Source organism: Natator depressus, chromosome 25 (genome assembly GCF_965152275.1).
Source record: "Natator depressus isolate rNatDep1 chromosome 25, rNatDep2.hap1, whole genome shotgun sequence".
Classification (NCBI taxonomy): Eukaryota; Metazoa; Chordata; order Testudines; family Cheloniidae; genus Natator; species Natator depressus.
The window spans coordinates 11,702,514-11,730,127 of NC_134258.1; the positions used below are offsets into that span (position 1 = coordinate 11,702,514).

Genomic DNA, 27,614 nt, shown 5'->3' on the forward strand with positions numbered 1-27,614 from the left:
AGGTTGGATATTAGGAGAGTGATGAAGCACTGAAATGGGTTAGCTAGGGAGGTGGTGGAATCTCCATCCTTAGAGGTTTTTAAGGCCCAGTTTGACAAAGCCCTGGCTGGGATGATTTAGTTGGGGTTAGTCCTGCTTTGAGCAGGGGGTTGGAGTGGATGACCTCCTGAGGTCTCTTCCAACCCTAATCTTCTATGATTCTAACTGCACCTGTATTCCCTCTCCATGCTCCAGCAAAGTCATGGACAGCAGCTAAAGGGGGTCGTGTGTTATATCACTGGGAAACTGGGATTAATCACACTGGGGATTAATATCACTGTGAAATGTATGTGTTAATACTATACCTGGCGTTACTGATGTTCTCTGGTATTATGTTTTGAAGGAAGCAGATACAGGTCTGTGCAGAGCATGAAAACAAATGCAGCAAGGCTGACCTATGACAATGGGACTGCAATTTACATATTCGGTAAACAGCTCACAAGAGAGTTAGGAAATCAGCAGTTCCAGATCACAAGGAGCTCTGTATTTGCTTGTCTGCATAACTTGGTCATCAGCCAGAGACAACAAAGGCTTACTTACATGCGAGGTAAACAAAGGCAGCAGGAGAGTACGTGGGGAGAGATGATCACTTAACAATTTCCATGGGGGATGGAAGCAGCACTCCGGGAAGCCTTCCTGCCTCTTGAAGCAAGGTTAAGGAACTTTGAGAGAGAAGCTTTTCAAAGGTTTACTGGGCTAGAAAGGGAGGGGCAGAGAACCAGAGGGACCAAAGAGGCCCAAATTCTTTAGATTGCAGAAAGACGGGTACTTCAATCAAGGGACTGACGTCTAGGGCAATGGATTGTAGGAGAGAAACCTGAGGAGGCAAAGATTGCAACTGGCTGACATTGAGTTTTAGTCTGAGAAGCATGTTCCCACTTTTATTTGCTTGCAGCCATTTCTAACTCTTTCCTTCCTACTTGAACTCACTTCAAATCCTGCTTCCTTTTGTTAATAAACCTGTTTGCCTTTTAGTCTAAGCCAGCCCAGTGCTGCGTTTGAACTGAAGCGATAGGTTAAACTGTAACCTAAGCTGTCCATTTTGTTCCTTTAGAGGAGCAAATTAACCTTCTTATTCCTCTGAATGTTCCACCAAAGGGCTGGGCGCGTCAGGGCAGACGGTTTTGGAGAAATTCAGGACTGGCGTGCTTGGGGTCATCCCAGCATAAGGTAACTGGATGACAGAAACTAGAGTGGGGCTGTTGTCCTGTAGGCCGGCTGCTGGGGTCAGGGCACGGAACCAGAGTTACAAAGCACACAGACACTCAGGGGACTGCATGCTTGTCAGCTGGCTGCTGGTGTCCAGGCTGTGAGCAACAGCAGCAGAGCATTTGAAGGCACCCAGAGTAACTGGGAAGGTGATGGCACAGCTCCTGACTGATCTGGATTGTACCCCAAAACGTGATGGCTGTTTTCCTGCAATGTGATTTGTTGTATCAAATTACAGCATCGTAAGGGTAGAGCCTGCCTGTGCAGGAGCCCGAGCTCTCGGGAACTGCTCTGAAACCGTGGGATGAACACACGGGGAACCCACGACCATCCCCAAAGCTCTTCACCTTCTGCTCCAAGCACAAGGCGCACTTCTCCCACCGGCCTTCTCGAACACAAACAGAGCAGCACGGACATTTACAAGCAACAAAACCAAAATCCTACCAAAACAAAACACTTCACGGCCCACACAATTCTCCCAGGGGAGAGGAGGAGAGAGAAAGAATTAACCTCGTGTGACAGATGTTAATTGCGTCGTTAAAGCAGGCCTGGAAAGTGCTCAGATACTACGGTGATGTGAGATGGGTATAAGAACCTGTATAGCATAGAATAGGAATTGTCATGCTGCTGCATTGGGAGGTGCCAATGTAAACGTCTGTCCTCCTTGCATTAGTGTCACCTTGTAGCTGTGGATAGGACAAATTCAGCTCTGATGATTTCTCCCGACCAAAGGAAAAGTGATTTACAGGCCGAACACAAATGTGCATATATTGGATGTGGCCAGTTTAACTTGGGAAAGGGTATTTCTCCTTCCCAGCGGGAAGGGGAAGCCAGTTTTGAATGTGCTGGTTGCTTGGTTTTGATGATAGTTTTGAGCATCTCAGCTCTTGACATTTGGTCAAAGGACCGTGACGTGCCAAAAGCAAAGCTTGCAATTTCTCACACCGCTCATATTAAAAGCCCCTTTGATGGGGGATTTTATGCAATTTCGAGAGATAAGGCCGACTGGCAGAGACAGAAAGAGGACCCTCGACAAACATCCTATGCTACTAAGGTTCTTTTCTATCCTTTTGTTCTGTAATCCAAAGTTATCGTCCCTCCTCCCTCCCTAACAACGCACTAGAAAATATTCAACCCATCAGCAAGGACCCCTTCCTCTTCCAACTTGCATTATCCTTTCATCTGCTGGTTGCAAAGCTGATTCTTTCTCATACTTTTTCCCTGGCTCTGAGGCAATACTGCATGCCAGCAGATCAGGGCTCAGAAAGACATGAACAGAAATGATCAATTTTTATGAACTAAAACAATGATCCATCCACCCTTCTAATCTTTCTAATTCACAGACTCCCATCTAGTATTAATCACAGAACCACAGAAATGTCGGGCTGGAAGGGACCTCAAGAAGTCATCAAGTCCAGCCCCCTGCGCTGTGGCAGGACCAAGACCATCCCTGACAGGTGCTTGTCCCACCTGTTTTGCAACCCAAATTGAAGTGATTTTATTTTATTAGACACCACCCCTTCCTCGTTTTATCTGTCTTAAAATTAAAACTTCACATTGAATTGTACCCTGCAGTGTCAGTTAAAGTCTTTGGGGGAGGAAACCATATGACAAGACCACAGATAAGCAGTTGAGGGAGAGGGAACTAGAATTTTTTCTCCACATCTTTTTCTCTTCCTAGCAATTGCCTAGAATTCAGCAATTAGGGAGCTACCGGTGGAGTCTGAGCAATGTGAATTTCACTTTGAATGACCCTTTTCCCATCCAAACGTTCCAATCTGCTTTTTAATAACAACTGCTGCTTAATAATAGGGGTTGGAAACTGCTTTCTGCAGGTTCTTACCACAGTTCATCCTCTTTCATTTAAGGTGGTGTCTCCACACTGGACTTCTGTGGTATTTAAACCTCTGGGCTGCACCTGGTTTGTCTGTGGTCTGAGGTTACAAAGAAGTGTACCTTTCCTTTTCCACTCCCTGTTTCTTTCTTCTTTTATGGGAGAGGGTGTGAGTTTATTTCAGGATAGATCCAACATCTTTTATGTCTTCCTGGGAATCACCTGTTGCCAGTGATACCAATCCTACTGTTATAGATACCCATAGATCCTTCAAGGCTAGAAAACAGCATCCCCTTATTACTATTATTTTGCACAGTACTGCCAAGAGACTCCAACAGAGATCAGTGCCCCCAGTGCTAGGCGCTGTACAAACATACGGTGAAAGGTTCTGTCCCTGCCCTGAAGAACTTCCAATCCAAGGGTCTGAGCCAATCTCCACTGAAGTCAAATATATAGACAAAAGGTGGGATAAATGAAGTTATTATCCCCATTCTACAATGGGGGAACTAGGGTTGCCAGGTGACAGGGGCGGTGCAACAGAGCTAAGGCAGGCTCCCTATCTGCCCTGGCTCCATGCAGTTCCCGGAAGTGGCGGCATGTCCGGCTTTTAGGCGCAGGCCAGGGCGGCCAGGGAATCTCTATGCACTGCCTCCGCCCCAAGTGCCCTTTCTGCAGCTCCCCTTGGTGGGCCCTCGGAGAAGGGGCGGGGCCTCAGGGCAGGGGGCGGGGCAAGGGTGTTTGGGTTTGGACCAGACATACCAAACCCGCAAAAAAAAAACCGCAGAAATTGGGCTTGTTTTTGGCTTAATTGTCTTGTGAGTTGCTTGTTGGCTAGTTTTTGGCTTGTAGCTTGCTGCTTTTTTTGCATCGGCTCCTGGCAAGCAGGGGCAAGGGCGGGGAGAGAGTCAGGGGTGCACAGCAGGCCCACTACAGTCCCAGACCGCACGCCAGGGGGAAGTTCTTAGGGATTCCCTTGTTTTGGCCTTGTTTTGAAACGGGATTAGCTTGATATTGGTTTAGTGTGAAAGTCCAGGAGCTTATTTACCACGTGAAAGCTGGTAACTGTGCTTTGGACTTTATGTGATTAGACAGTTGGCAACCCTGGGAGAAAGGAGTGACACTTGCTAATTATTAGATAGCCCTGCCTGGTGCTTTGCAAAACACCACCCCCCTACATGCTCCACCCTGGGTCGCCCCCTCCCCCTGCAGCCTGGTGCACTCTGGGCTGTTCCACCCTGGGGCGCCCCCTCCCCCTGCAGCCTGGTGCACTCTGGGCTGTTCCACCCTGGGTCGCCCCCTCCCCCTGCAGCCTGGTGCACTCTGGGCTGTTCCTCTTGGATCCCCTTTTCCCCAGTGCAGCCTGGTGCACTCTGGGCTGTTCCACCCTGGGTCGCCCCCTCCCCCTGCAGCCTGGTGCAGTCTGGGCTGTTCCACCCTGGGTCGCCCCCTCCCCCTGCAGCCTGGTGCACTCTGGGCTGTTCCACCCTGGGGCGCCCCCTCCCCCTGCAGCCTGGGCTGTTCCACCCTGGGTCGCCCCCTCCCCCCTGCAGCCTGGTGCACTCTGGGCTATTCCACCCTGGGTCTCCCCCTCCCCCTGGACGCTGCAATCGGCTAAACAAGCACAATAACCCCCGCCCTCTCCTGATTGGTTGAGCTCACGTGACTGCAGGGGTCGGACTTAGGTCGCTTGCTGCCGGGGCTCTTCGGCCGCTGATTGGTCGGAGCGGCCGGGGGCGGGGCGCTGGGAGCCGAGTGGGGCGGGGCGCCCGTCGCTGATTGGCGGAGCGGCCGGGGCGGGTGAGGCCGGGGCCGGCCGTTGAGGCGGGGCCCGTTGCCATGAATTGGGGCCGCCTGGGCAGGCGGGTGCTGCTGTGCGGGGCACTGGGCGCGCGGGGTCTGAGCCGGAGCATGGTGAGTGCGGGGCCGGGCTCGAGCTCCCCTGCGGCCGCCCCCTCTCTATGGTCCTACCATCGAGTCGGCGGGGCGGCTAGAGAGGCCCGAGCCCCCCCGCCGGGAGAAGGGGCCCGCTCGGCGGCTCCCCCAGCCTGGGCCCGAGGGGCAGCCGCCGAGCCCCACCTTGGAGGCCCCCCCAGCGCATGCTGAGGGGCGGGGTCCGGAGGGGGACGAGGGGACGGGGATGAGGGGGGGCGGGATCCGGGGGACGAGGGGCGGGGTCCGGGGGGGGCGGGGGACGAGGGGCTGTGGGGGCCCGGGGGAAGGGGATGAGGGAGTGCGGGGTCCGGGGGACGAGGGGCTGGGGCGGGGTCCGGGGGAAGGGGACAGGGATGAGGGGCTGGGGCGGGGTCCGGGGGAGGGCGGGGGACGAGGGGCTGTGGGGGCCCGGGGGAAGGGGATGAGGGGGTCCGGGGGAAGGGGGCGGGGGACGAGGGGTTGGGGCGGGGTCCGGGGGAAGGGGGCGGGGGGCTGGGCGGGTCCTGTGACTCTTAAGCGCACGAGCAGGCCCGTGGGCAATAAGGGGCTGCCCCAGCGCAGTGCCCAGGTCCCGGTCGGCGGGGCAGCGGCATGGGGGTGCTCCTGCAGCAGCCGCCCCGGAGCAGCCCCGAGATCCGGGCTGGGGGGGCTGGCTCGGCGGAGGCTTCTCTGTCTCAGCCCAGTGCAGCGGGGGGAAGACTGCTTCTGAGTCACGGTCACAAGACCTCCGCCTGTCCCCGGAGCCCTAGTAGCTCTTGTGCCCTGTGTTGATTCCTTTTATAGCCGAGATTAGTGTTGTGATTCACAGCAATCCTCCAGGGTATTGACCCTCTTGATCCTCTGCTTTGTGTGCAGTAAATTGCTTTAAGTCTCTAATACCAATTTGAACAGTGGGGGTTTTGACCTGTGTGTAACCTAACCTGCAGCAAGCCCTGCCCAGTACTGCTGTTGGGGGAGGAAGGAGTGTAGACCCTTGGGTGAAGTGGGGTATCATGTACGGTTCTAGACAGTTGAATCGTTTCCATTTTTGGCAGGAGTAGGTCCGTATCTTTGATAATGATCAGGTGGCGAGAAAGGAACAGTGAGTGAAGGTAGTTGTCTGAAGAGAGGCATTTTGATGGTAGTGGAACAGCCTCTCTTGAATATGTGGCTGCTGCCTTCTCCGGGCATGCTGCATATCTGACTTCTGTGCTCAGACTGGGATGAGATCCCTTTATTGCAAAACTGATCTTGAGCCCTGGCTGTCTTGCAGTGTGCACAGGCAGATGACTGGCGAGCTGCCAAATCAATCTATGAATTCCATGCCAAAGATATTGATGGCAATGATGTTTCCCTGGAAAAGTACAGGTAAGTGGTGAGGAGCCCAGATGCTGTGAGCTGGGCTGGCTCAGTGAGGTACCCAAAGCACAAGCATGTGACTAGCCTGTAGCTAGGCTATTAATACTTCAGTCTCCCCTAATCTTGTCTAGCCAACACCAAAAGAACTGTTAATACTCCCAGTTCAGGGAGGAGTGTGGCTGAGAGAGCATCACAACCAGGCCCAGGGGAGGAGGGGTGCCCAAAAGGGACTACACAGGCAACTGAACTGAGCCAAGCTGTCCCTGCTTCTGATGGACAGGCTCTGCCTGACTGTGGGTGGGGTGCAGAAGATCTGTGACTTGCACCTGATGGGAAGAGATGTGGAAAATTCTGTGACTCACATCTGATGCGAATGAGTCCAGGAAAGGGGTGCATGTGAGGAGCCAGTTAGGTTATATCCAACAGGGAAGAAAAGCAATAGCCATTATGTAGGTAGGGTCCCTTGCTGCAGATATGTCTATCTTTGTGGGGTAGATCAACCCCCAACCCTTTTGTAGTAACTGTCAGTGACTCCTGCTTCTTTCCCAGGGGGTTTGTCTGCATCATCACCAATGTAGCATCCAAATGAGGAAAAACTGCTGTAAGCTACACTCAGCTTGTCGATATGTACGCCAGATACGCTGAGAAGGGTTTACGCATCCTGGGCTTCCCCTGCAACCAGTTTGGAAACCAGGTCGGTGGTACACCCTGCCTGCTAAGGAAAGGGGGTTCCTCTAGGGGAAAAAGCCACTCTTTCTCCCTAGCAAAGGGGGCTGGCTCGGTAGCCCATGAGACTGGAGAATGCTTGTAGTTAGCATGGGCCTAGAAAGTATTCCCAGCATATAGAGCCTTTGAGTACTACCATCAGATAAACAGCTAACACAGCCTCCCTAGCATATGAGTGGGAGTACAGTTTAGTCTTTGGCCCACTGACTCTTTGATGTCTCTACCAAAAATTGGTCACGGTGACTGGAGATGTGCACGCTTTGGTCTTAAAGAGCTAGGCTGTTTACCACCAATCTGGGGTAATGCACCCAGACTTGCTGAGCTCCTCTGGGCTCTACCCAGTCTTCAGCTGGTCCGCCTGAGGCACAAGGAGGCTGTAGATGACTCTGTGTGCATTAGAACATGGAACCACAGCTCTGCCAGGCGTTCCAGTGGACCATGTGGCTCGAGTCATCTCCTGAGCCCAGTTGTATTCAAGTAACCATGCTCCCTGCCAGCTGTGTCCCAGCAATGAGTGGGATATTCTAGAAGCAGGCAGCTCATGTGTCCTTCATCACCCAGCCTGCTTTCAACTTCATTCCCTCAATGTACACGCATCCTGCCCTCAGAATCTGAGCCTGGAACTGCGCTTAATCGAAATGGAATGGGGTTTTGAGTAGTCAGTCATTGCCTAATAATGCAAGACCACTCACTTCCCACAGTAACCCTTCTCTTTTGCTTCTTAGGAGCCTGGGGATGAGTCACAGATCAAACAATTTGTTGCAAACTATGGGGTGAAGTTTGACCTCTATAGTAAGATAGAGGTCAACGGGAACAATGCCCATCCTCTCTGGAAATGGATGAAAGACCAGCCCAAAGGAAAAGGCACCCTGGGAAAGTGAGTGCAGACCCAGAGCAGGAACAGACACAGAAGGAAGTGGTAGCATTAGAGGAAACAGCCTGGTCCCATTGGTGTCATTGGAATGGGGGGGGGGGGAAGCAAATCAATCCTGTGATGAAACCAAAAGAGGAGACTTCAGCCTGCACCACTGGCGACAGTGACACACTGGACTGGAGAGGAAGGGGCTGTGGGGTGGATGGATTGGAAAACTGCATGGTCACACAGCAGTCCCCAGCTTGGGCCTGTTGGAAGTAGTGGCAGAGCAGGCTGTTGGGTTAGGTGGGGGGCTGCGGTGGGTGGGCACTCCTGTCAGTGCTGGGACTGCTTTATAACAGCTGCTGTCTCACTGGTGGTCTCTCTCCTTCCTAGTGCAATAAAGTGGAACTTCACAAAGGTAGGACTCTGCTCTCTTCTCACTGGGGTTTTAGGCTCTAAAATGGCCTGACCACTTGTGGTGTGATCCTTTAAGATCCCAGGAGCTAAGCAAGGTTGGGTGGGAGGCTCCAAGAAATACTTAGCTCTGGAAGAGGTGTTGGAGACAGGGGCAGGGGAGCCTAGTAAGATTGCTCCTCCTGAGCAGGCATTGACCCATAGCTCCTAGATATAAAATGGAGACCCTGACCTTGCATGTGGGTCCTAGAGCAAACCCTCTAAGGGATAGGGGTGTCTGGCCAGGCTCCAGCTTGGTTAACTACATTCTACCTCACTCAGTTTCAGAGGGATACATCAGTCTGTGTATTGAACTGTTGTGTGGTGGTGAGGAAGAGCGTGCCTCATGCCAGAGGTGGCTGCATTTCAGCATTTGGGGATGGGGGGAGGCCTTGTACATCATGTGCTCAGATTTCAAAGCACTCAATCTCCCTGCAAAGGAGCTGCACTTCTTATAAGTGACCTGGGGAGGGACAGTACTGTTTGCCAGGTGCCTCCAAAGCTGCTTCTCCACCCATGGCCTCCCTGCTGCCCAGGGAGTTAGCCATAATAGCAGAACCTGGCCTTGAAGCTCATCTCCTGTAGTGTGTTGTGCATGACTCAAGCATTGAGTTCCAGTGGGGCAGAGCATGCATGTGGGTCCAGGATTATTCATGCTTGTCTTTTAACTCCACAGTTCCTCATTAACAAGGAGGGCCAAGTGGTGAAGAGATACAGCCCAATGGATGATCCATATGTAAGTCAGCCTGTCTGTGTATCACAAAGCGGTAACCTCGGGGGCTAGCTCTGCCAGAACTGAACAGCCAAGCTGTGTGTCTCAAAGCACAACTTTACTAGTTGCCCAAACCTGGGGGAGGAAGGGAAGAAAGATACTTTGCCAATAGCTTCCTGCACTGCCCTTGCTATTAGTCATGTACCAAGACTTGGGTAATGCAGCATCATGACTCAGGTCTGTTTCTCCCAAGCCTGAACATCTCTGCAGGGAACACACGGGAAGAAAGCGTCCCTGGCACCCTGTAGTGGGTGGGGAGTTACCTCTGCAGGAGCATAATGCAGAGGGATGAAAATGACCAGGGTAGGATTCAAGTAGCTGAGAAGCACTGTCCAAAGCTGGTGGGGGTGTTGCAAAGGGAGGTGTGTTTTTGCTTAGTGGTACAGAGCTCTGGATACAGCAGGCAGGGACTCAATATGATCCTTCATGGACAGGACAGTGGTGGTCTCTCCACAGGCCCTCAAGAGAAACAGCACTTGACTCCTTCCTCCTCTTCTCTGCAGGTGATTGAGAAGGACCTGCCTGATTTCCTGTAGACCTGTTCACTTAGACACTGGACCATTCCCTCTGCTTAGCAACATCTCACCTGCTCCCTGTGGAGTCTTCCCATCCGGCCCTAATGACGGCCTGCCTTAAAGCCGGCCTGCTGGTGAGGCAGACCCGAAACTTGGCGTGCATCTGCGGGAAGAAGGCTTCACTGGGCTGGTGGCTGTTGCTGGGCAGTTTTCAGAGTCCTGACATGGGCACTTGGCTTTGTTGCAATAAAAGTTTATGCTGAAACTGACCAATGTCTTGTCTGAGTCTGTTGGAAACCGCTGTGTAACATGGTGCAGAATAGGAAGCTCCAGTAACTCTTCCAAGTAGATACAATCTCTGTGGGGGAGGATGCTCTTCCCTGCAGTGCAAGGGACTAGCTACTGGGGGGGAAAAAGGTCTGGTTGTACTGGCAATTTCCATGCTGGCCACTATCAGAGTGGGGAGCAGAAAGCCATTGACTCGGCTGCTAGGAGTTTGAAACAGGTTCGCTGGATCCTGGGGAAGTAATCTAAACCCAGGAAACATTTTATTCTGCCCAAGTTTGTGCTAAACATAAATTTATGTAATTCCTGCTCTTGGAAGCCAGCAGCTGGATCAGAGGGATAATCCTTGGTAATGCCAAGAGGAATTAAGCAGCAAGTGCCTAGGCCTTCCGTGGAGCTATTTTTATAGATTCCCTAACCAGGCAAAGGCAACATCTTTTGGCAGTTCAGCTACAGCAGGGGTGTGACTAGCTGGGCTGCCTGCAGGCCTCCTCCCTGTCAGGTACTGTGGCTGTCAGCACTAGGCCAGCTGCTCTGTCACCTGATGGTGATTTCACACCAGCTGTGAATCTAGTTGCTTGATCTGAATGCAAATGTCAAAACTCTGTTCAATAGAGCTGGATCTGCAGCATACCAAATTCTTACCCTGCCATGCTGCAGGAGCCTGTCTCTAAAGGGTTAAGTGTAAAGAAGCCAGAGGGTTGGGATCTCCCCCCAAGAGACAAATGTGCTTAAAGAAACCTCCCCAACCTGTCAAGCCAGGCAGGCAAGCCAGCTGCAGCAACTTACATTGCTGTAGTAGTGAGGCAGCCCCCCTGGGTGGAAGGATGGGCATGAGGGCGAGGTTAAAGGCTCCTACCTACACCCCTTTCCCTGGTGAAACAAACCCAGGGGTGGGGGGAGACAGACTGAAGACCCATGATGTCTGACCACTGCCCCAGCCTGCACCCTCACTTGTAGGAAGTGTGCCATGAGCCAGGGTGTGGCAGGTAATGGGATGGCCCTGCTGCATGCACAACCCTAATTAACTAGTATGATACAGCATCATGAACAACCCCACCTGGGTGAGTCTTGCACTGGCCTGGAGGTGTATTGTAAAATGGCTTCAGGGGGGGTTTATGGATTCTGAGGCTAGAAGGGACCATTGTGATCAGACCTTGTGTAACACAGGCCAGAGAACTTTCTTGAGTAATTCCTACAGCAGATCTTTTAGAGAAACATCTGGTTTTCACTTAAATTCTGTGATGGACAATTCACCACAACTCTTCAGTAGTGTTTCAGTGGTTAATTACTCACTGTTATATTACCTTATTTCCAGTCTGAACTTGTCTAGCACCAACTGCCAGTCATTAGATGGCATTATACCTTCCTTTGCTAAATTGAAGAGCCCTGTTTTACCTACTTGTTCCCTCTGCAGGTACTTTTAGACTATAATCATGTCAGCCCTGAACTTTCTCTTCATTAAACTAAAGAGGGGAGCATCTTCCAGCTGTCACTAGAGTCAGTTTTCTAACCTTTTAGTTATTCACATGGCTCTTGGATCAATCTCCAATTACCCATATCCCTGAATTGTAGACACCAGAATTGGACACTGCATTCCAGCAGCTGTCACACCAGTTCCAAAAACAGAGGTAAAATAACCTCTCCACTCCTACTTGAGATTCCCCCAGTTACGCAGCCCAGGATTGCATTAGCTCTTTTGGCCACAGTGAGCTCTTATTCAGCTAATGACTCCCTCTTAAGGGGCAGGAGGGGTGCAGGCCCCTGGCTAAGGAAATGTGTTGTGTGGTTCTAGAGAGTTCAACTTCTTTCCTTTTTGGTAAGAGTAGCTTAATAACTGTGATGACAGGGAGCAGGAGGAGAGCAAGGAAGGTAACTGGTAAAAAGATGATGAAAAGGTACTGAATACCCAACAGCATGAGTTAAAGCCAGAAGCAATTAACTAACAATGAAAAATGTATGAGAATAAGCTGATTTACAGATGCAATTAAATATATCTGCAGCACCAGAGTAGGAGTCCTGCCTAGCTGGGAGGAGTATATGTGCACAGAAATATCTAAAGCAGCTAGGACCTGGTCTCAGCAGTAACTGTCTGGAGAACTTGTCTGCAATGGCCCATTGTAAACCAACTGGGCTTTACAGTGCTTCCCCCTTTCTACAGCTCAGTGCTTTAGAAAGGGGATGGAGGTAGGTAATCTCATTCTCTACCAAGAGAAGCTGACGTGCACCGCTGAGAAACATCGATACATGGCAGCAGGCACCTTTGTGCTCTGCAAACAACTCATTGGATGGAAATAAACTAAAAGGGGAGAGGATTGAGATCAGCAAGGCCAGGCATGTCGAGTCTAGTTCTTCACTTCTAACTGCCCACTAGTGTCTCCTTTGCTTCGCTACAGGGCTACTGAAAAGATGTAGTGACAAGCATCCACCTCTCTCCCCCACAAACGATTGCTGGGAGAGGAGACTTAGAGCAGCACCACTGGGCAAGGAGGGCCCATCTTCACCTAGGGACTTGCTAAGGGGGAAGGCAACAGCCAATAGAAGCCAGCTCTGACTCAGACCCTTGCTGCTTCTATTGGCACAGGGGTCAGGAACTCCATCCCCCACTCCCACAGGTTTGGGTTCTGTGGGGATTTCCTTACCTGAACTCTACTTGTCTGACTGCTGAAATGAGAATGAGCCCCATGGATGAACACCCCACAACAATCAACACCAGTGGAGTGGGCAGACACAGCAGAGAAGCCAACGACTGAAGAGGGCATGGCCAGGAAAGCGTGCTGCCGGACATACTCCAATAGGCCCCTCTCAGGCCCAAGAGAGGCCCTGTTGTGTAAGGCAAAAGCTCCCAGGCTGAGAGACCAGCGCTGTGCAAAAGGAAGCACATTTCAGCAACAAGCTTTTGCCAGGCCGTTTCCCTACTGGGATAGGACAGCAGAGATTAAGCAGGATTGATACCCTGGACAAGAGAATCATTGATGCCATGACATTAGTTGTGACCATGCTGGAGGCTGGGTGCTGTGACACCCCTATGCTCTGCCCAGGGAGGGGAATCCATAGTACACGGGCCTGGCTGAGTTGACACAGCAGAGCTCTGGAGGGATTAGTGGCAGATTTGCACTGCAAGGGAACTTTGCTACCTTGTTTACAAGAGCTGCATTCCCCTTAATGGGAGGTGCTAAATCTGCAGCATACTGTGATGGTAACAGTCACAAGGACTCATCAAATAGCACCCAGCATAGCCAAGGCAAACAGGCTGGAGCCTCCTCGCAGGTGAGACAGCAAGAGCAGCATTCAGAGCACTTGGGAGGGGTGTTCTCTCTGTGTGCTTTTTATCATACACATTGTAAGGAGAGTGATCACTTTAGATAAGCTATTACCAGCAGGAGAGTGGGATGGGAGCAGGTATTGTTTCATGGTCTCTGTGTATATAATGTCTTCTGCAGTTTCCACAGTATGCATCCCACGAAGTGTAGCTCACGAAAGCTTATGATCAAATAAATTGGTTAGTCTCTAAGGTGCCAGAAGTACTCCTTTTCTTTCTGTGTCCTTTCGGAAGCCATACAGCCAGCTACCATGTACCAAACATAGTGGCTGCCAGCATGATTTCCCCAGCCCAGGGTGGAGAGTCTCTTATTCAGAGGATTGTGCCATCAACTCCTTATGGAGGTGCTGGATATAAACATGGTGTGACAGATACGGTAATTTCCTGAAACAGCTTTGGGAGATTTTATTCAATTAAGGTTAAGTAGCTTTGGAGTCCATGATATTATGAAAGCAACATTTATGTATGGCTGTGGGATTGTGTGTAAATTCTCTAAAGGGGAGACATGGCCAGTGTAAGCACTGGGATGTGGCATGAACTTCGAAGGACTATTTGAAACAATGTGCCAGACCAGAAAGAACTTGCAGGACCACCAAAGGAAATACCTGGCAGAAGGGGAGTACAAATTCTCACTTCCACACTCCATCTTTTGAAGCTACGCCCTGGGGAGAGAAATACTGTCTGGCTGATTATCTATGCATGGTCTCTGCGAAGCAAAGGCCCAGACTGTATAAAGGAGGGAGACTCAAATTCATGAGGGTTCTTGTTCTGCGCAAAAGGTGTTATGAACATGTAACTACAGAAAACCCCATGTGGGGTGTGAAGGACAGACTCCTGCCAGAGCCCTGGGTGGAGTTGGGGTGATCTCTGGTGAGCTTATTAGTAGGCAGTTAGGTTCTTTTCTTGTGTTAATGTGTTTTCTCTCATATGTTTTCACCTTGAGAATAAATGTGCTTAGAAGAGCTGGGGGGTACAGTCTAACTGTGGGAAATTATGCTGTTTATAGCTGTGCGGAGAAGGCAAAGCAGAGACGTTGGCCTTTTAGGCAGTCGGACTTGCTGGGGAATTCATAATGTAGGCAGTGAACTGTACAGCCTGGAAAATCCCGGTCAGGTGGGAGAGAGACACGGGTCTCTGCCTAAGAGGTGACGGCTGAGGAGCCAAGGGTGGGTGCCCTTGGTGGAACGTGAGAAAAATACAAATGCAGGTACCCTGAACAGAGAGACATGGCACAGGGGGGAAAAAAGTCACTAATGATCAGAGAACTGATGCTGAAGACGCTGGGGGATGTGTGTACGTGTGCAGGAATTGTTTCCATGAGCGTGGACAGGCTGGGAGCAGGCTCCGGGAATTTTTGCAGAGTAGAATCCCACCCCCTCCTCCCAATACAGTCAACCCACTTCCGCTCTCACTACTGATTCAAGGTAATGCAGCTCTAATTGTACACTGAGCGACACGAGGGTCTCCTGCCACTAAGGCTTGGTTTGGTTTTAAGACTTGTCCACACTAGGCGATAGCAGCTCTAGGAGCCCAAGGGGAGGTAAGCTTACCGTCGCCTCTGGTGTCTTAAGCCCCATATAATTTAGTCAATTGACCGCAGTAGGGCTCCCCCCTTGCTATCAGCAGTGGAGATAAATAGCGTCGTCCCCAGTGTAGACAAGGTCTTAGATCCTGGAGCTCTAGGGCTGGCTGTCATCAAGAGACTCATCTAGGGTTAGTAACCCATGCATCAACCTGGGGAGGGTTTTTCAAAATCACGGGACACAGGAGCATAAATCAAATCCACCATCAAGTCTCACCCCAAGATTTTTATAAATTTGTCCATCACCCTGGTGGTCTCCAGTTGCCTAACCTAGCTTCCAGAGAGGTGAGCCTTGGGCGAGTATAAATCTAGATAGACAGAGACACACACACATACACACATACATACACAGAGCTGGAACTTACACAGATCTCATGCGTGGCTTCCTTTCCATCTTTACTGAGCAGAATGCAAAAATTATCCTTCTGATGCAAGTAGAAAATTTAGGAATTAGTCAAAGGCACATATTCTAAAAAAAAAGAATCTCTTTACATATATACATCTCAATTCATTATAAATACACACAGAAAAACAAAGGCAAACGAACAAGCGGATTAAAAAGTGCTAACAAAAAGGTGTAAGGAAGGGAAAAGGATTCATTTAAAAAAATACATACAATCAGTAGGACAACTGCATAATAATTTAGTTAAAAGATACTGTTACATATTATTAACCCTGACAAAAACACAGGATCAGGCGGGGGAAGTATTTTCTTGAAGGTGCCCTGTCTTTTTCAGAGATTGGGAGAGAAAAATTGCATATATCTTAGAATTAAAACAGCAACAAAACAACCACATAAAACTCCAGGTCATATTTTGGGGGGGGACCCACCGGTGGGGGTGGTTAGAAAGAGAGCACCTGATGATTATTCCTGAGTTTACGCCTGTTTGAAACTGGTTTTCTTGGTGTGTTTTTTAACTTTTGCTGAGAGTTTGACAGTTGCCCAAATGAATGAGACAGAAATTAAATAAGGACTCAGGGGCTCCAAGGAAATAAAAGATTTTCAAAGATTCTCTCTGAGTGTCGTGAATCCAGGGAGCATTATAAATAGAGCGGGGGAGTGTATTCGATAGAACCAGGGAGGGGCCTGCCTAGGACAGGAAAAGGGATGTTTTCTGTGATCACAAGAAAGGGGCATCTTTGCTGTCTGCCTACAAGAGGACAGCAGGGCGGAATTGCCCCTTCCTTGGCAAATTTGGGTGAACACACGAGCGGAACGAGACGGGGCAGGACTCTTGTGCACACGCAGCACAATGCAGGGCTCTTCAGCAGCTCAGCGCAGAGGTGGGTTAGTGCAATTAGGTGATAAACTAGGAACAAAAGTAAAGAGATTCCTGGGGGTTGGAAATGCACTATCTGGACAGCGCACCAACAGGGATAGGAGCATCCCTGCCCAAACAGTGGATCATGTCATCTGGACTTTACAGTTTGGGCTTCCAGTTTCAGGGGGGATTTTTTCTGATCTTTGGTGTTTAGTCGGAGGCAAGGAGGCATAGAGGATATTTAGAATTCTACTCAGAACTGGCCCTGCAAAGCCCCCCATCTCCAGGGAAGTGGGGGAATGGCAGGGCCTGCCCAGCATATTATGGGCACTGCTGCAATCTAAATAATAAACCTCCTCCTCCTTCCTGGCCGGGAAGAGGCAAAGGGTGTAAAAAGACAAGACCCCAGAATGAAGGACCGGAGACCACACCTGGACTGGCCTAGAAAGTGGGAACTAGAATGTGCAGGGTGAGGAGGGGGAGTGAAGTGGGAAGATAAGGAGACCATGGTCCACTGGCTTGGGAGACTAGGTGCTTCCCTGTCCCCCAGGTAGGACGTGCTACCAATTCTTTGCACCGGGTTAGAGTTCACAGCACTTGAGAAAGGTTGGGGAATATCACATCCCTGTGTTACAGAAGGGGAAACTGAGTCACATGGGGCAGCAGCTGGTTGCTAAACTCGTCAGTGAGGCAGATCAGGTGACAATCACCAAAATCTCCACATGTGGCTGGGGCTCTCTCCACAGGGGGCGAGAACGCCCCACTCCACCATTAACTCCTCTTACAGCTTTGGGCAGATCCCACTGACTGCCCTGCTCCAGCAGATCTCCCCCTGCCACGCCACCCAGGGACTTGCTGTGTCTGGTAAGAACTAGGCAAGGAAAGGTGTGTGATAGGCAATGGGAGCTCTGCCTGCTAAAGGGGCATCACCAGTCACTGGGGTCACACCTCCTCCCCTCCGTAATGCTTGGCATGCTCCAAGAAATGCCAGGACGACGACTCAGTAAAAGGAGGCTGAGGCAGCGAGAGGAGGGTGACAGCGCAGCCGGCAACAAAAATCTTTGCCTGAGTAAAGACAGAGCTGCCCAAGTCAGAGCTCCCGTGAAGCAGGTGCACGGCCCTAGGAGCAGTGTCGCTGTCGAGGTTCTGTGTGGCTCTCTGTTTGGATTGCATATGTTCTGTGTAAAGCCAGCAGCCCTCTGCAGCACAAAGCCTGGCAAGCTACTGGTCCAACAGGCCTTAGTGCTTCTGCTCAGGGCTACTGCTGGTGGGCGGAGCAAGGTGTGGCTTGCCCTGGAGAGACTACGGAGGTGTTCTGCTTAGGTTGGCTAAGCAGGAGTTTGCTCTTTGGTATTCAAAGTGGAGCCGGCTGTAACAGCTGAGCACAAACACAGCTGGTGCATGGCCCTGGATCGCTTGCCATTTACTCTTCCCTGGCAGTGGGTCTCAATGGGGCAGCCATTGAAATCAACAGTGGCCTGTGCTGGAGGTTTAAGATCCAGACATGGGGCCCCTCCTGCTTTCCCAGACTCAGGCCTGGCCCCGCCGGCCAGCTGCGAACGAGCCCATTGGAACAGTACTAGCCAGCTGGCTCCAGGAGAGAATGCCACATAGAGCAAACTTGGAAAGCGCGGCCACGCTGCAGCTGCCGCCACCACGAGGAGCCCCGGGGCTGAGTGTGCAGGCTGGCCATCAGGCAGAAGAGGATGATGGGGAGGAAGGCTGGCCAGGGGCTAAGGAGTTCATTGCTGAATACTGATAAAGTGGGCACGTTAGTGCAGAAGAGTTGTTCCCCAACCCATTGGGGAAGTCAGGGCAGCCCAACGCATGTCAGTTTCCCCTCCCGAGACAAAGGGGTGGCTGGACTAACTGGAGAGCAGAGAGCGAGCACATGACCTGCAGTCAGATGAATGTCTCCTCAGCTGGCCCCACCCAATCCTACATAGATGGATGCTTTAGCTCCATGGTTCCCAGCCTGCACTGGGACTTCTGTCATTCCCCCCCTCGGTCCCTGTCTCTGTATTAGTCCCAGGTGCCAGCCCCCCATTTCCTCAAGAATCTGGTGCTTCGAGTGGCATCAAGCTCCAGGGCTGGGATGGAAGAGCCCAAGTGTGAGGCTGGCTCCAGGTGACCCAGCCAAGCTTTGGTAACTCACTCAGCTGCCCACAGCGGCTGGGAACCGTGGCTTTCGCCATCACTGACGCTCTGGTAACAGGATCGCTTTGGGGCTCAGAACGTTTCCGTCTGTGGACGCTGCAGTTAGCAGCTGCTGCACACTCCCCTGGAAGGGACGGAATCCCGGCCTTTCAACTCAGTAGTCGGTGTGGAGATGGGTGTGGGGAGGGGCTGGGGCAGTCAGTGGCTCTCCTCTCTGTCCTACCTGGGCACTGTTGTTTGAGCAGGTCCGTCCCGCAGCAGAGGACATGGGTCCCGATCAGCTGAGCTCTGTGATAAAAGCACTTTGCCATCCCCCCTTTATACACACGATATGTACAACTCTATACATGTGTGGCTGTATATTATATATAAATAAACTTTGCTGTAAGGAATACGCGATCCCCCCTGCCCCCCAACTGACACACGTGGGTCATTGCAAAGCAATACAAGAGCCAGGGCTCTCTCCACTCCAGCCCTTCTGCCAAAGGATGGCAGGCGAGAGGCTCGGGAGGGGCACGGTGCCTGTGCCTGAGCTCCGCCCTGGCCCTCAGCTGGCCCCTCAGAAGTGTTCAAAGGGACTGGTGAACTGGATGACGCTCTGGCGCTCCTGGGAGAGCGTGTTGTCCTGAGGGGCCACGTACAGCGTCCTCAGCATGTCCTCCAGCACCTCCTTGAAATTGATGCTCTCCTGCTGGGCTAAGTCTTCCGGCGGCAGCTGCTGCTGTGGCAGTGTCTGCAGGTGGTCGGGATGGGGGAGAGGCAAGTGGTTGTGTGGGGGTGGGTTGAGAGGCACGGTCCCCGCCAGGGCTGGGACCGGGCTTTCTAAGACAGGAGGAAGGCTGAAAGGCAAGGGCATCCTGTGCTGCTGGTGTGGCTGGAGAACAGGCTCCGGTGGGAAGTGTAAAGCACCCAGGGGGTCAGGCTGCAAGGCCAGGTTGGAGAGGCTGTCGCTGGGAGGGCTGTAGGTCAAGTCCAGGATCTCGTCCTGGTGCAGGGAGTGTCTGGGCAGGGGGAGCCTGGCCACAGGCTGGCAGAGGTCATGGGGCTGCTGCAGGACATGCTGTGGCATGGAGTACGGCAGGCTCCGGTCCTGGGCCAGAAGGGCCCGGTTATGCTTCTGCTTCACATTCTCGTCCATCTGCTTCAGCTCCTCCCGCACCCTATGGACGCAGCTCTCGGGGATCTTTATCCCTGGGAGATGGAACATGCTGTGTCAGCCCCCAAAGCACATGGGCTCCTGGGAGGGGAGAGGTGAGGGGCCCTGGGAGTGGGACCCAGTGTCTGGGCTAATCGCATCCCTCAGCCCCTCCTCTGCAAGGCTGCCAGTTTCACTGCCTACATCACAAGCTGCAGCCCCGTCCCAGGAACGGGCTGCACCTAGGCTTGGCAGCAGAGTAGAGAGCAGGAGGTCCACAGCTGGGTTCCCAGACTGCGCTAGTGTGATGGCATCAGTAGTCCCTGCAGTGAAGGGTGCCAGGGGGCAGGAGTGCAGTGGGGCTGCACTGCCCTCACACCCAAACCGGGCAGCCCAGACCCGAGCAGAGGATGCACCATTTGGGTCATGCCCAAATGCTGGGCTAACTCCCCCTTCCCGCAAGGGATACAGATCCCCAGCTCCATGTCAAGGCCTGGCCCAGAGCATGCAAAGCGAATGGGCCATCAGTTACATGCTTCTCCTGCTCTCATCCCACAGGATCTCCTTAATCACAGAGCTGCCCGGACAGGAGAGAGACGTGCAGAGCCCTGCTTGGAAAAGGAAGGGAATTCATGAACCCTACCCCCCCGGAACACAGCACGCAGCTCCCTTCCCCTTCCCTGCCGCCACAGTGCCGCCCAGCACGCTGACCCCTGCACTCACCGACTTGTTTTTTCTTCTCCTTGGTCTTGAGGCGGACGATCTGCAGGTAGCTGGTGTTGGTGATGTCTGACATGATGCTGGCGATCTTGCTCCAGACCCGCAGCAGCGCTCCGCACAGCATGTAGTAACGGCGCAGGCGCATGCCCTGGAAACACTCCTTTCCCTCTTGGATTAGTTTGCAGGTTCTGTTCCTTCAGGTTTGCAGAGGAAGAGAACAAGAGTTACCAGCAGCCCCTGCCCCTGGGAACAGCCCCTTCCTTCCCCCGGCTTGTTGGGGGTTGGGAGTGAGTGGAAGGAGAATGCCCCTCCCCCCACGGATGGCTGACCCCAGAGGCAGGGCAGCAGGGGGCTAGCTCCTGCAGTATTAGTGGGGACCACTGGGACAGGTCGGGCAAAGCAGCTCACAGAAGGAGTAGGGTCACACAGAGCTACGGTCTGCCCCCAGACAGCCAACACTCAGTGCAGCTCCACAGCCAGGGCAGTGAAGACCCTTTAATGCAGAGCCAGAGACAGCAGCAGCTACCCCTGTTCAGACAGGGCTCTGAGCTTCCCCAGCAGGGAGCCCAGAGTAGGCCAGGCCCTCTGGCACTGGGCGTCACTTACCAGACGGCGTGGTTACAGTTCGTGAAGGAGAAGAGGTAGCTGCTCTCCCAATGTTCCTTGGCTTCCTCGGGCGGCACCTGCAAGGGACACAGCCAGAGGCAAACTTAGACTTTTCCACTCTCCTCAGGATGGTGGAGGGCTAAGGCCAAGCACTGGGAGTCAGGACACCTGGGTTCTATCCCCCGCTCTGCCAGACGTGAGGGGACTTTGGGCAAGTCACAGCACCCGTGTGCCTCAGTCTCCCCAGCTGTAAATTGGGAACAGCGATTCCTGCCAGGAGTGCCGAGAGGCTCCATTGATCAGTGTGCATGGCACGCGGAGGTGCTCACATGGCAGCTAGACAAGGGCAAGAAGGGAAGGTCCTGTTGATTTTCCTTTTTTGCCTGTGCTGACGACAGTGTTAGCCTTTGAACACAAGGGAGCAAACAACTCCTGGACACACACTGCCAGGCAGGGAGCAGAGCACTGATCTGTCGAGTCTGATACTCTGCGTCCAGCCCTGGCAAAGGGCAGCCATGCACTCTGAGACCCTCATATCAGCACTCCTCTCCAGGTGCCTGCCGTATCCCTCCTGAGCGTCAGCGTAGGGTCTCAAGAACACTGACCTGCTGAAAACTCAGATGGACGTGTCACAGCTCAGCCCCACGCTGGCTCTGGGGGGAGATTTGCTGAGCATGTCTCTGGGAAGGCAGAGCCCATCCCTACATCTGCGCCTACAGAACCATGCACCAGGGGAGCGTTCAGCCCCAAGGACTCTCCCTCTGCCCCGTCTGCAGTTGAGTCACAGTTTCCTTGATCAGCTGCAATTCCCATGCTGCAGAGGGCAGCCGGGGCACAGGCAGTGTTCCTCCCGCTTAGCCTTGCGGGGGATGGAGGGGAAGGGCAGCAGCTGGTTCCTGGGGCTCCCACCTACCTGGCGGTACTTCTTGAAGAGGCTGTCGAGGCTTTCGGGCTGGCTCTGCTTGCCGATGTTGGGCTTGTAGAGGATGAAGTTCTTCCCGCGGCCCTGCTCTGCCAGCAGGCAGGTGTATTTACAGCCCCGTGTCTGTGGGCAAAGGTGCACTGTTACACTTGTGTATGCCATGGGCGGATTGGACATGGCGCCTCCCCAGAAGGGCCACGCTTCCAGCGTGTCTCTGCACCCCTGCTTCCAAGAGAGGGGTGGCTGATGGGGATGCTGGCTCTGCAGTGGCCGTACACTGGGGGCAGGGGAATTCCAGCCTGCACCCTCCCCCATTCACTCCTCCTGCTGTGAGCTGGGCTTGCTCCATGGTGGGGAATGCGCTGTCTGAGCTGAGATGGCTTGTTTTTGTTACTCCCATTACAATCTCCACCCTCGGCCATTTGAAGTCAACCCCCCTCCCGCACTGGGTGAAATGAAACTTAAGCTCCTCAGAGGCTTTTCTGGGCCCCTGGTGACCGGTCAGCAAGGGATCGATCGTGGCCGCTGGCCTCTCACTGACTGCCAGCAACCAGACGCCCCCGTTGGAGCCCATCTCAGACCTGTGGGGCAGCAGCCCTGGTGGCGCTGGGGAGTTCACCTTGTGGGAGAGGTAGAAGCCGTCGTAGGTGCCTGTTAGTTTGAGCGATTTCTCGTAAGCCTCCTCCCACTTCAGGCCTCTGTCGACGCTGATCTAACAGGACAAATGAGAGCCTCCTGTTTTATGGATGGCAGGTGTCGGAGTGTCCCCTTCACTCACACTCACTCTCTCTCACCCCCCCACCTCCACCCCCCTCTGTGCCCTAAAGATGAACAGCATCAGCTTCCAAGGGGCCAGAGCCAGAGTACACCTGGTCCATGTGAGCCTGTGGCTCCTGCTGCCTCTCCTCCCACCAGAGCAGCTGTGGTCTGTGGTCGTGCGTGCTGGGTGGGTGCCTAGTCCTAGTTGCTAAATTGCAGCCAGTGCTTCCCCGGGGTGACTCTACCATGGAAGCAATTGCTATTGTTGCCATGGGAATGATGAGAGACGGGAAGCGGGGCGAATGCAGGGTCTGTGTAAAGGTGAGTGGGTGGGCACAGCGCTACTGAGATCTCTGCCAAGACATGCCCCATGGGATGGGAGTGTCCGGGAAGTGCCGGGCTGGAGACCCAGCAAGAACATCTGCCAGCTCGCTCAGCTCAGGGAACTGGGGCTGGCCAAGGTGCCTCCTGTGCCCAGACAGGGAAGAGAACCCTTTGGCTGCTGATGTACCCGTGTGCTAGGATGGAAATGAGCTGACTGGCTGGTGTGAACAAAGCCAGCTTTGCTGTAACCTTGTCCCCTCCAGGCCACCCTCTCAGTCTCACTCTCCACCTGAGCTCTCTGAGGCAGGGACTCTCCTTGGATCCTGTGTACAGCACCTAGCACAGGAGGCCCTGATTCCTGATTGGGGCCTCCCAGCACCACTTCAATACCAGCGTGCGGGACAGAGTCTCCTTCCCATGGCTGCGCAGCCTACACCTGGACAAGGAGGACCAAGATCCAGGCCAGGAACAGCAGCTGGAGCAAGGGCTGCCCAAGAGCGGCTTTGTGCTCCGGGTACCCATGGATGGGGCTGCCCTGGCAGAGACCTTACCTAGCCCCACTTACCTTATAGAACACCACCTGCCCGTCCTGGGGATGCCCCGGGGTCAGGAAAACCTCCTTGCTCTCCTCGTAAATCTCATCCACGCCGGGAGCTAAGTCTGTGGAGGCAGCAGAAAGAAACAGCCCTTAGACTTCTGGTGAGTGACAGAGCTCCACGTCACAGCCTGGCCACACCCCCAGGCCACCTCCATTTACTGCTGGGGTTCCCAGCACTGCCCACTGGGCGCCCTGCACTGGTTCAGACAACCCTTATGGTGCAACAACTCCTTCACATTCATTGCAGGGCAGGGGATCAGGCAGGGGCCCTGCAGCTGGGGGGGGCGGAGGGTTATTAGGGGAAGATGAGAGTCTTTGTCCTGCTGCAGAAAACCCACCAAGGTCTGGGGCTTCAACCTGGGGATGCCGTTCCCCCCAAGCCCGTCCTGAGCATCCTTCCTGTGAGCGAGCACACAGCGCAGGCTTATCACTAGCCAGGGCCCCCCACCTTCCTTGTGTGTGTCCATCCCCTCCAGCTTAGGGCAGGCACGGAGTTCTTCAGAGCACTGCATCCTTCCCCTGGATTAGCCAGTGGAGTCACGGCACTAACATCTTCTCCCAGCAACCCACCTCATAGGCTGAGGCATAGGGGCAAGCTCCCAGCACTCGAAAGCCTAGGCGGGGGAGAGAGGCTGGGGTTCGAATCCTGCTCCCCCAGTAAGTGCTCACATAGCATGGAAGGGCACCAGCCTCTCTAGATCTGAACGTCCAGCCGGGGGCAGGGTCACCAGAGTGTGAAGCCCAGACCAGGCAGCCCGGTCACACCCAGCACCTGGCACAGAAAGCCACTGGCCATTGAAGTGACTGGGTTTGAAGAGTGTGGCAACGGGGGATGGTCAGCTGGGGACACGACACCAGTGGGCTCCCAGCAGAGAGGAGTTTTCCCCCCGCTCCCTTCTCCCACCTAAGATGCCCATGTCGTATTTGCCCTCCTTCTTGTCCTTCTCAATCAGGTGGTCGAAGGTGTCGGTGAAGTACTGGAAGAGCATGTTCTGCTTGTGCACCTCCAGGCCCAGGATGCGGTTCAGGAACTTGGTTATGGAGCAGTCTGCAACAGCAATGGAGTGCGCAGCTCAGGGAATCTGAGCAGCTCAGTGACAACTCCCCCCACCACCCCAGAGAGCAGGGGAGCATCTCTGCTTTCTCCAGGAGAGCAGGCAGGGCGACCCATTGAAATCCAACACTGCCTGGGCCCCCAGAGCTTGGCTGGTAGTCAGGCTGGGCCCTGCAGACCGAGGACTGGGAAAGATGCTCGGCTTCTGCGGGCCAAGCACCTGCAGAGCTTCCCTCCGGCTTCCCAAGTGCCGTGTCCCGTGTCGGCTACAGGGCAAGTCTGACGTGGGCCAGGAGGACAGCAGCAAACGTGTGCTATGGTAACTGCGTCTCTTAGCCTGCCCCTCCGCGGGGCGGGGAGGAAAGATTCCAGGCTTACCCTTCTCCACTGACACGTAGCCGTATTTCATCTCCTTGCAGCAGATCCCGACGGAGATGAGACCTTGTTTCATTTCTAGAATGACAGAAGGGGAAGCACGTGCCTTGAAGGTTGTGAGCTGTCATGTTGCCTCCACCCCAATGCCACGAAGCCCCTTATCTCAGCAGTCCTGCTGCAGGGCTGCTCCCCCTGCTTGCTGAGATGGCCACTCCCCCAGTGACAGAGAGGGCTATCTCCTGGCAAAACCTTACTGAAGTAAGGTGAAGTAGCTTTCGAGTCCCTTGTATTAAAAATGTGACATTGATGTATTACGGTGGGACTGTGTGTAACTTCTCCAGGGCGAGCTGTGACCGAGGTAAACCCTGGGAAGTATCAGGAGCGTCAAAGGACTATTGGAAACAAATGTGCCAGACCAGAATGAAGTGTGGGGACAACCAAGCAACACGGGTTTCCCACCCCCTGGCTGTGCAAAAGCCTGGCCGTTTTGACGCTACACCTGAGGAGACAGCCATTGTCTGCAGATCACCTGTTACATGAGGACAAGATCAAAGGCTCAAGCCACATAAAGGAACAGACTGATCTGCACAATCTGCGTGCTTGTTCCGAGCTAACAGCTGTTATGGACTTGAAATCCCGTGTGGGGCTGGAAGGACTGACTCCTACCAGTGGGAGTTGGGGTAAGCCCATTAGCAGGCGTGCAAGGTCTTTTACCACGTTAATGATTTTATCAGTTGTGCTTTCACCTTGAGGATAAATGTGCTTGCTCAGAAAGGGCGAGGTGGTATTTGCTAATCATTACGCTGTTTATAGCCTCTCTGGGGAAGGCAAAGCAGGCCTGCCTAGGCAGTCCGACTTGCTGGGGAATTCGCAGTGTAGGCAGGAACCTATGAAGCCTGGACATACCCCAGTCAGGAGGGAGAAAGGCACGAGTCTCTACCCAAGAGAGGTAGCAGCCAGGAGTCTAAAACGGGTGCCTTTACTGGCCCATGAAGGTGAAATACAGGTGCAGTTGCCCTGAACTGTGACACTCCAGTAAGAAAAGATCCCACCTCTGCCTTCTCCCACGCCTGGGGAGGGGCACTGCCACTTGGCTCACCCCACTGCCTCACTTACCATAGAGTGCTGCCCCTCTCCCCGCCTCGGTTTCTAGCTGTCCAAGTCAGCCTCCTGTTGGCCCTTTTGGTGCCTTCTCCCCCCAGGACGAGGGCAATGAATGGCTCCGCATGCCCGCTCCAGCTTTCCTGGCAGTGATTTATCCCTACCACACACTAACTGAGCCAGCAAGAAGCACTTGCAAGTAGAAACCCCGGTTAATGTTCTCACCTTGAAAAAATTCAGCCTCTCGTTCCTGGTAATACTTGGGCAGAGGCACTTTGCTCTTAGTCTGGTTGAGGATGGTGGTGAGGACCCTGTCTAGCGCTCTGGTCCCGTACTGTGGAAAGGAGAGAACAGTCACATGGGGGTGGGGAGCAGTTCTGTCCTCTGATCTCACTACACACTTTAGGGGTGGAGAAGGGATCTGGGACGTTGCTTTCCCCAGCAATGGATGGGAAGCACGTAGACATCCTAGCAGATGCTGAAGTAGATGCAGCCACCAGAGGCATGTCCATCAAGAACCTGATGGATAACTAATGTGTTCGGGTACAGACCCTAGTCAGGTAGCTGGTCTCACCCATGAGTCTTCTTCCAGCCCTATGAGAGGCAAGGCCTAAGCACAGGAGAGAGAGGCAGTGTGCCCTAGTGGATGGGGCACTGGACTGGGACTCAGGTGACCTGGGTTCTCTTCCTAGATCTGGTTTGCTGGGTGAACTTCGGCAAGTCACCCCCTCTATGTGTCTCAGTTTCCCTACCTGTAAAATGGGGATAATAGTGACCTCCCTTGGAAAACACTTTGAGATCTGCTGATGAAAAGTGTTACATAAGAGCTGGGTATTACTATTATTGGGAGCTTGGGAGGTCCTGGCCCTAACCCAAATTCCCTTTGTGCATGTAGGCAAGTCATGCAGCATCTCTGCCTCAGTTGCCCTGTACTTAAGACCAGGGTGCACCTCTCTCCTTCCTGCAGGGTGTTACAAGGCTCGAGGTCTCGAAAGCTCTCTTATTATGCTCTCCGTATGTTTGTATTTTGCGCCAAAACCAAGAGCTTTGTTCCCAGTGCTCACAAGACCAGATCCCTAACCTGCCATGATCCGTGAGCCCCAGCACTGGCTCTTCGCCATGCTCAGAGTCCTACCAAAGGGGTGTACTGGTTATTTTAAGCTCGCTAAACAACCATGCAGAATTGCTACTGGTCACCTTATTCTCAAAGTTGTACTTGCTGAGGTCCCTGGATTCAGTGGCTCTTCTATCTCCGTGAGTTAAGGCACCCTAGAAGAAGAGACAAAGCACAAAGCTGTTCAGAAAGGTTTGGGGAGAGACTCACGGGGAAAAGCAACTGCATCCATAACAAAGCTCAGTTAACCCCTGATTAAAGACTGACTCCTAAGGCGACCCCATGACAGAGGGCTGTATCTGATCAGCCTCAACTGCTTGTGCGGGGATTGTTGGAGATTGTCACCAGCCAGCTCTGGTGTCTGGAAAATGCCACTTTTCTTCCGGATACCTGAGGCATCATGTGCCACACGGCTGGCGAATGAGACACGATGTTCAACCTAAACACAGTGATTAGATTACATGTCACCTATATTTTCATATGTAGGTTTTTCCCTTAATTTGAGCCGTTGGAAATAATCAGGGAGGGATGGTTTAAAAGTAGCGCAAGTTTCACCAGAAGTCTGTACAAAGAAATGCTACGGGCAGACAGCGAGGTGCCAGTATATTAACACTCAGAGACACT

The 27,614-nt window shown here is 53.1% G+C and overlaps 2 protein-coding genes across 2 annotated transcripts in view; one reads left to right on the plus strand and one right to left on the minus strand.

Moving 5' to 3' along the window:
* The first annotated feature begins 4,883 nt into the window (after positions 1–4,883).
* Positions 4,884–9,943, plus strand: GPX4 (glutathione peroxidase 4). Its single transcript, XM_074939784.1, has 7 exons — positions 4,884–4,993; positions 6,267–6,361; positions 6,902–7,046; positions 7,804–7,955; positions 8,328–8,352; positions 9,064–9,123; positions 9,663–9,943. The coding sequence occupies exons 1-7, from the start codon at positions 4,919–4,921 to the stop codon at positions 9,693–9,695; spliced, it is 585 nt and encodes a 194-aa protein (XP_074795885.1). The 5' UTR covers positions 4,884–4,918; the 3' UTR covers positions 9,696–9,943.
* A 5,281-nt stretch (positions 9,944–15,224) lies between these two features.
* SBNO2 (strawberry notch homolog 2) overlaps positions 15,225–27,614 on the minus strand; it is a 107,180-nt gene continuing 94,790 nt past the window's right edge. The window contains exons 23-32 of the mRNA XM_074939333.1: positions 27,074–27,145; positions 26,102–26,210; positions 24,779–24,853; positions 24,251–24,394; positions 23,314–23,408; positions 22,285–22,377; positions 21,657–21,788; positions 20,744–20,820; positions 20,141–20,331; positions 15,225–19,473 (exon numbers count right to left, since the gene is read on the minus strand). Of these exons, the coding sequence (XP_074795434.1) occupies positions 18,842–19,473; positions 20,141–20,331; positions 20,744–20,820; positions 21,657–21,788; positions 22,285–22,377; positions 23,314–23,408; positions 24,251–24,394; positions 24,779–24,853; positions 26,102–26,210; positions 27,074–27,145 (1,620 nt within the window). The 3' untranslated portion in view covers positions 15,225–18,841. The remainder of the gene's footprint in view (positions 19,474–20,140; positions 20,332–20,743; positions 20,821–21,656; positions 21,789–22,284; positions 22,378–23,313; positions 23,409–24,250; positions 24,395–24,778; positions 24,854–26,101; positions 26,211–27,073; positions 27,146–27,614) is intronic.